The sequence below is a fragment of the Homarus americanus genome, unplaced genomic scaffold, assembly GCF_018991925.1.
Source record: "Homarus americanus isolate GMGI-L3 unplaced genomic scaffold, GMGI_Hamer_2.0 scaffold34921, whole genome shotgun sequence".
Classification (NCBI taxonomy): domain Eukaryota; kingdom Metazoa; phylum Arthropoda; class Malacostraca; order Decapoda; family Nephropidae; genus Homarus; species Homarus americanus.
The window spans coordinates 10,606,241-10,615,539 of record NW_024741901.1 but is presented as its reverse complement, the minus strand read 5'-3'; the positions used below and the strand labels follow the sequence as shown (position 1 = coordinate 10,615,539).

The following is a 9,299-nucleotide window of genomic DNA, read 5'->3' as shown; positions in this document are numbered from 1 at the left end:
CCCCCACCACTCCTCATCTTCCTACTGATACCTTACCCTCCTCCCCCACCACCACCTCCTCCTCTTGCTCCGTGTCTTCCCGGCTTCTTCCCCAGCCACCTCCTCCTCCACCTCCCCTGTTTCTCCGGTATCTTATTTCCCCTTCCTTATCTACCTCTTCCATCTCCTCCTCTTTCTCTGGCCTCTTATTGTACCTTTATCTTCTCCTTTTCTCTCTCTCGTCTCCCCTCCTCCTCAACAGGAAGTATTGCGTGTGTGGTACAGGACGCTCAAAATGAGACCATTTCATTGCCGGGTCGGTATAAAAGATCAATCAGTCGACAGGAAGGAAAAAGCCTTTCTATTACTGGAGAGTCTAACTGACATTGCCGAGACCTGCATAACACCATCTGACACTGCCATGACCTGCATGACACCATCTGACACCGCCAAGACCTGTATGCTATTATTTGACACCGCCATGACCTGCATGGCACCATCTGACACTGCCAAACCTGCATGACATTATCTGACACTGCCAAGACCTGCATGACACCAACTGACACCACCAACACCTGTATGATATCATTTGACACCACCAAGACCTGCATGGCACCATCTGACACTGCCAAACCTGCATGACATCATCTGACACTGCCAAGACCTGCATGACACCATCTGACACCACCAACACCTGTATGATATCATTTGACACCACCAAGACCTGCATGTCACCATCTGACACTGCCAAACCTGCATGACATCATCTGACACTGTCAAGACCTGCATGACACCATCTGACACCACCAACACCTGTATGATATCATTTGATACCACCAAGACCTGCATGACACCATCTAACACTGCCAAGACCTACATGCTATTATTTGACACCGCCAAGACCTGCAAGACACCATCTGACACTGGCAAACCTGCATGACACCATCTGACACCACTAAGACCTGTATGATATCATTTGTCACCGCCAAGACCTGCATGACACCATCTGACACTGCCAAACCTGCATGACTCCATCTGACACCGCCAAGACCTATATGATATCATTTGTCACCGCCAAGACCTGCATAGCACCACCTGACGCTGCCAAGACCTGCGTGACACCATCTTACACCGCCAAGACCTGTATCATATTATGTGACATCGCCAAGAGCTGCATGGCATCAGCTGACACCACCAAGACCCGCATGAGATCATCTGACAATGTCAAGACCTGCATGACACCATCTGATACCATCAAGACCTGCATGAGACCATCTGACACCATTCAGACCTACATGACACCATCTGACACCGTCAAGACCTACATGAAATCATCTGACACCACCAAGTCCTGCATGACACCATCTGACACCACCAAGACTCGCATGAGAACACATGACACAGTCAGCACCAGTAGTATCACTCCATGACTGCATAAGTACAGGTATTAGTTTACACAATCGTCAGGTTCTTTCATCCATGACTCCCTCAGGTCCGTCAGCACGTAAACCATTGGCCTGAAATTTCGAAAGCTACTTAATATCAGCTTAAAATGGTCAGATGTGTACAGTCGGGGTCAAAAGTCTTGAACACTTGACAGTATTTGGCATGTAAGTACCCCAAGATCTTAGTTATTAAGAAGTGTTTTATCCCATTTTGTGGTTCAGGCATAATATGTGATGACAAGTAGTGTTATTAATATATCCCAATCATATATGTATAACTCTGAAGTAGCTGCAACGAGTGTGCAACAAGTGGTACAACGGAAAATTTAAGAACGAGTACTTGTTTATAACTTTGGTGATAGGTGTCTTAACTTTATTAAAGTATAAACTCTCCGTGTGAAGTGTATTATGACCACCACGAAGCGCCCAATAGGATCATTCAGTTACCTTAGAATTAGATTATCCCGCCTTTAGTTAACTTTCGTTATACGGGTGTTAATTTTACCTTGACCGCTTTAGTGAACTCACATTGTCATTTGGAAATAGAAGTGTGTGTGTGTGTGTGTGTTGTGGTAATCCTTTATCCAAATAAAATTTATGACAGTATAAAATGGTTGTGCTTTAGTAATACTTTATCGTAATAGAAGTAACAACAGTGTTTAATATTCTTTGTAGGTAATACTTGCTCTTCCCACGAGTTATGATTACCTTACATGCATTTTGCTCGTGTTTATATTTTAGTGTGTGTGTGTGTGCACAAGGTGGTGCAATGCGTCTACTGTGGCAGCATTATGTTTGTGTTAAGGTGCAAGCTTTGCTTACTTTCTCTCGCTTTCAGCTACCACCGGTGGGTAGCTCTCGTGGCGAACAGGGAAGCAACTTGCTTAAGTCTTCCCCTGCCAGTACACAGCCTCTTCACCATCAAGACTTCTGTTGTGCTTCCTCGTGGCAACACACGGTAACTGAGTTCTTCCTGGGCCCAGGCTAGACCAGCAGGGGATCCTGGAGTAGCAGTGAGCCCCAGAGGGTCGGCGCATAGGCCCACTGGTATGTGGACACGTCTTGGCGCTTACCAACCACTGCCCCGCTGCCTTTGGATTAACTTTGGTAGGTACAAGACTACGGGAGTAAACCCCGAACGAAAAAGTTGCGGGGGAGCCCGGCATCAGGCAAACATGCTTACAGAGCTCCTACAAGTCCCCAACGGCGGTATAGGCGGAAGAGGTGACCAACATGGGAACCCAACGACTACACCGTAGGAAGAAGGCAATGCATGATGGACAGGCTACGAAGGCGAAACCAAACTGGGCTATCGGCAGTCCATTGCAACTTCCGCTCTCCCCAGTCGTTGCAACACTTGCACTACTGGATCAGGAAAAGAGAGAGCCAAGATGTGTGGTTGCACTCTGAGCTCCTGCCTCGCCACATACATCAACTCACACGCAGACGTCATCCAGCTCATCATACTCCTCGTCAACATCAAACCCTTATACATCAGTAATAACTCATATCATTGTGTCATAGCTGGATGATCGCCATACTCGATTCCGAGTGACAACAAAGTAGGAGTAGTACAGTGGATGTATCCAGAGGTAAGATTACACGCAACCTCTCTTACTCGCATATTGACTTTCCCTTACAGATAATACCCAGCGAGCTCCTCACACCTACTACTGTCGCTTAGGTCCAACTGATGTGTTATTTTGTTTGTATTCAGCATTGTGATTTTATCTTATATTATACAATAGTTTGCTTCCTTACGTACTTAAGCTGTAGTGTTTGTATTTCCTCGTCTTCGTACACTGATATATCCAGTTTGTGTCCAAAGGTGGGTTCAGACTCTCGTTTATGACTGTAATATTTTCATTGGTGTAGAATAATCCCTTGGCAGCCAACCTGGAGGGCGTCTTCCTGCTGGTCACTTGGTTCCACTTTGTATTTTATGGTTGGTTGACTGAATCTTTTTGATGAATAACACTGGTCAACATAAAAAAAAATTCTCATGGTTCTGGATCAAAACAGTCTGATTCTAGTGTAATTGTATGTGCTGAACTCAATTATGACATTCGTATAGCTGTATCAGGCTCAGTTTTCCAGAACCAGCATATCTATATATTTAGTGTACCATGCTATTCATACAGTAATTTATATGCTCATTGGCTCCACTTATGCAATTATTTTGTCCTGATTTGTGCTTTTTTGTTTGTTTCAGTTTGCTGATTCATGATATTGCATATCTACACCTGCATGATTTGTAATTACTCTGAAATTAACAAAACATGGAACGTCGCAAGTGTGTGAACGGGGCTGACAGTTTTTGCTACATATATGGTGCCTTCACTCCTGGTAGCCTCAAGAAACCAATCACAAAAGCTGTTCGACTGAACTACAAAAGTTACTTCAAATGTCATTTGGGTGACCAAGACAAGAAATGGGCACCTCATGTAGCCTGTAAGTGTTGTGTTAACCACCTGAGCGAATGGATGTGTGGTAAACGAAGTTCAGGAATGCCGTTTGCTGTACCAATGATATGGCGTGAACCTAAAGACCACAGTAGTGACTGCTACTTCTGTCTCACAAATATTAAGGGAATAAAAATCAAGACACGAGGCAAGGTACAGTACCCCAATATTGTTTCTGCAATCCGACCAGTACCGCACAGTGCTGAACTTCCAGTCCCAAATCCCCCGACTGAACAAGAATTGAGTGATTCCGATTCTACCTCTACCTCAATGGAAAACAACTACCAGGATGACTCTGAAAATACCAGGCCTAAACTATTTACTCAAGAAGCGCTTCATGATCTCATCAGGGACCTAAACTTGTCAAAAGAAAAGGCTGAAGTTTTGGGATCCAGACTAAAGCAGCGTAACCTGCTAGAAGATGGAGTGCATATCACTACAGCGCGTTACCGACATAGACAGCTGTCTGCATTTTTCAAGATGGCAAACAACCTTTGTTATTGCAAGGACGCAGTATCTCTCATGCAACAGCTCTGCAAGTCTGAAACATACAAGACAGAGGATTGGAGGCTGTTTATAGACTCAGGAAAAGACTCTCTGAAAGCTGTTCTTTTACACAATGGCAATCGGCTTCCATCTGTCCCAATAGCACACGCAACAAAAATGACTGAGAGCTATGAAACAATGAAAATTCTGTTGGCCGCTATAGAGTATGAGAAACACCAGTGGAAGATATGTGGCGATCTCAAAGTCATCAGTTTACTACTGGGCCTTCAGAGTGGCTACACAAAGCACATGTGCTTTTTGTGCTTGTGGAACAGCAGAGCTGATGCAGAGCACTATGTGAGAAAGGATTGGCCGACAAGACCAAGAGATGCGCCTGGAAGGTTTAACTGTGCTCACAATCCGCTTGTAGATCCAGAAAAGATATTTTTGCCTCCACTGCATCTAAAGCTCGGTTTGGCTAAAAATTTCATCAAAGCTATGGATCAATTCGGTGCTGGGACTCTATACTTATCTCAGAAACTAGGTGGTGTGGTTTCCGAAGCCAAGTTGAAAGCAGGTGTCTTGAATGGACCACAAATTCGTATACTAGTTAATGATAGCGAATTCACCAAAACATTGAACCCACTGGAGAAAAAAGCATGGGAATCATTTGTCAATATGTCAAAGAATTTTCTTGGAAACTATCGTGCTGACAACTACAAAGAAATCGTAACAACCATGCTTCAGAATTATCATGCATTGGGAGCAAGGATGTCCTTGAAATTGCATTTTTTCCACTCTCATATTGAATTTTTCCCAGGTAACCTTGGAGACGTTAGTGATGAACACGACGAAAGATTTCATCAAGATATCGCCATAATGGAGAGCAGATATCAGGGACAATTGAGTCCTAACATGATGGGCGACTATTGCAGACTGCTGCGAGAAGAGCAGCTGTACAGAGAAGGTAAAGTTCAAACTTTTAGAACTTCATATTTTGTCATTAAGAGATTTGAACTTATGTTTTTGGTAAAATTTTTTATGAACTATCTGTGATAGGTTTAAAGGTGTATCTTGCATGACGCGATAATGTTACTATATTTACTATTTTTTTTATTCTTTAAGAAAGTAGGTCAACCTGGTCTGATAGAACAAAACAAATATCAGATTCGAATTCAGCAATATGAAATTAGTTGTGTGAGCATGATCTCATATGTGAACCATTTTGGCTGTTATGATGTTATACACGCGTGACGGAAAATAATTCTTATAATTTATATGTGAAGGAGATATATCCTTATGTGCCATATCACACATCTGTGCCAGACAGTAATTCTTATGTAATGTATTACTGCGTTCATAGCAAATCCGCCACCCATTTACGTAGACCAGTTTAGGAAGTCACTAAGATGGCACAATATATATATGTATATATATATATATATATATATATATATATATATATATATATATATATATATATATGTATATTTATATATATATATATTTATATATATATATATATATATATATATATATATATATATATATATATATACATCAGTGTATATATATATATACATATATATATATATATATATGTACATATATACTGTATATATATATATATATATATATATATATATATATATATATATATATATATATATATATATATATATATATATATATATATATATATATATATATATATATATATATATATATATATATATATATATATATATATATATATATATATATATATATATATATATATATATATATATGCAAGTAAATCACTGTAGGTGCGCGTGATCTAGGTATATGCTGATAACCACAAGGGAAAGAAAGAAAACACGAAGTTCCAGCGCTTTCGTGTAATTCACATCTTCATGGGTGAGTACAGACTAAAGAAATACGAACCAAGGTGTATATATACAGGAGGTGAGACCAGGTCACAATGGTCAGGTAGTAATGACCCTACTAATCGTTAAATAGCACGCAACGGTTGGTGGTCAGGTCAGATAGTAAGGTGACCTGACCTTCTCACCTGGTTACAAATCTTCTTAATTACAAAATTGTCCAGCTTGTACATGCCATTACTCAAATTCATGTTGAATGCTTCGGTATGTTTAATGAGACTAGATTCTATGATGTTTCTACTGTCAATTGAATTACAAGGTAATATTGAAAAGGCATTATCCCAGTCAATGCAATGCTTGTTTTCCCTCAAATGAACAAACAGAGCATTGGATTCTAACTCATCCTAACACTATATTTATGTTGTTTAAATCTAGTTACAAGATCTTTACCTGTCTGGCCTAAGTAAAACATATTACATTCCTTGCAAGGAAGTTTATAAATGCAAATTGTGTTGTTGGGGGAGTTCTTGATTAACATTTGTTGAACAGTGCATGAGTTTTTAAATGCCACATTGACGTTCCAGGTTTTTAGTTGTAAAGGAATTTGAGAAATTTTGTGAAATGGTAATACTAAGAGATTCTTATGGTCATGGGTGAGTTTGGGATCAGTTCTATAAAAATTTCTTAGTAATGTTCAGGTATTTGTCTATAGAAAGATCTAGGATTTTAAAGTTTGAGCCCATATTATAGATATATTTATATTCCTCATCAATGAATTCGGGCTGCAAATTCTCAAAGGCACGTAAAAACATTGTTGAAAATACTGACTGTTTGACTCTATTATGGTGGGCAGAATAATAATGAATGTATGAACACATATTGGTAGGATTTCTATAAATACTGAACTTAAAAGTGTTACCTATTCTGTGTATCAGACAGTCTAGGAATGGCAATTTCCAGTCATGCTCTAATTCACAGTGAATTTGATCGAGGGGGCTAAGTTGTTAAGTTGTGGCAGGAAAGCTTTTAGGTCCTCATTACTTGGCCAGAGACATAATACATCATCTATATATCTAAACCAGACTGCTGAAGGTGGTAAAATATTACTTAATAGTTTCTTTTCAAAGAATTCCATGTATAGGTTGCTTAATACAGGTGAGTGGATTACCCTGCCATACCAAATTTTTCGCATAATATTCTCCATTGAATTTAAATTTACAATTCTTAATACATAGTTTGATGAGTTCGATGAAGTCGTCTTTCGAGACGGGCAGTGAAATATTATCAGGGATAATCAACTGGGACCTTTGTAAAGAGTGATGTTACATCAAAACTGACCAGTTGAAAATCATAATTAGTAAGTAAGTTATTGAGTTTATCAACCAAATCCATATTATTCTTGATATTAGATGTGAATTACACGAAAGCGCTTGGGAACTTCGTGTTTTCTTCTTTCCTTGTGGTTATCAGCATATACCTGAATCACGCGCACCTACAGTGATTTACTTGCATATATATATATATATATATATATATATATATATATATATATATATATATATATATATATATATATATATATATATATATATATATATATATATATATATATATATATATATATATATATATATATATATATATATATATATATATATATATATATATATATATATATATATATATATATATATATGCATCACTGTAGGTGGTGTATCTTCAGGAGCCAGTCAGACAAGTCTGGCCTGTGAGAATACACGAAAGCCTTGGGAACTTCGTGTTTTCTTCTTTTTGGTTATCACTTATATATATATATATATATATATATATATATATATATATATATATATATATATATATATATATATATATATATATATATATATATATATATTTTTAGTCCATATAACACGGACTTTGAACATATAATCAACGACCTCACCAGCAGATCGAACCTCGACTTCTGGGTGTGACTGGGGAACGCTTGCAGGCTGGGCCCAGCCTGTAAGCGTTCCCAGCAAATAGAGTTCATTCCTTGCTGATGATCGTTGATATATATAACGCACACGTATATCATTTCAATTTGCTGTAGTTCGCTCAGGGGATCAGGCTTTTACAGATGTTAAACACTTTACAAACATAAATTAATTTATGTTTGAATTGCAAAGTTGACATATGTGAAGGACATAAAGGTGGTGGTGGTGAGGCCTCATTAAGGGTCACTAAAGACAAGGGAGACTATACTAGCTCGGCTTTCTATAACACCAACCTCAGACAACCTAACCATGGCCAGCCTCCCTATCCTCAAACCTGTTTACAAGTACATATACCTTATACTAACCATTTTGTATATACATATCTGGAGTTTAATCTTAAGACTTTAGCTTATTGTGGTCATTCCTTTTGCTGTCATTCCCCGTTAAGTGAGACAGTACCTTAAGTATCTCGTATACAGGTAGTTTTTTTTTAATTTGGTAACATCGATTAATGGACAAGTCTAAGTATTATAGTATATCGTGTTTATCATTATGTGGCAACATATTATAAGTCATTCATATGAACATAAAGAACATAAGAAGATAAGGAGTCTGCAACAGGCCGGTTGGCCTGTGCATGGCAGCTCCTGTCGAGAGTTACTACCACACTCTATCATCCATGAATCTATCCAGCCTCCTTTTAAAATTTTCCAGCGTTCCAGCACTTACTACAAAGTTGCTAAGATTGTTCCACTCGTCCAACACCCTATTTGTGAACCAGTTCCTTCCTATCTCCCTCCTAAACCTAAACTTATCCAACTTAAACCGTTGCTACGAGTCCTATCCTGCTCGGATATTATAAGAACTCATACGCGAGGATTTTGCTCTGAATGACCTGGTGATACGTTGCTCCTCCAGTGACTACTTAAGTTGTGAGTCATAATTAAAAGTTGTGAGTCACCATTAAAGTTGTGAGTCACCAGTAAATAGTGAGTCACCATTAAAGTTGTGAGTCACCATTAAAGTTGTGAGTCACCATTAATGTTGTGATTCACCATTAATGTTGTGAGTCAACATTAAATTTGT

General features: G+C 38.7%; 1 protein-coding gene across 1 annotated transcript; it reads left to right on the top strand.

Annotated features, from left to right (window-relative positions):
* The first annotated feature begins 1,004 nt into the window (after positions 1 to 1,004).
* On the top strand, positions 1,005 to 1,409 carry LOC121876102. The gene has a single exon (XM_042381040.1). The coding sequence runs from the start codon at positions 1,005 to 1,007 to the stop codon at positions 1,407 to 1,409; it is 405 nt and encodes a 134-aa protein (XP_042236974.1).
* The last annotated feature ends 7,890 nt before the right edge of the window (positions 1,410 to 9,299 follow it).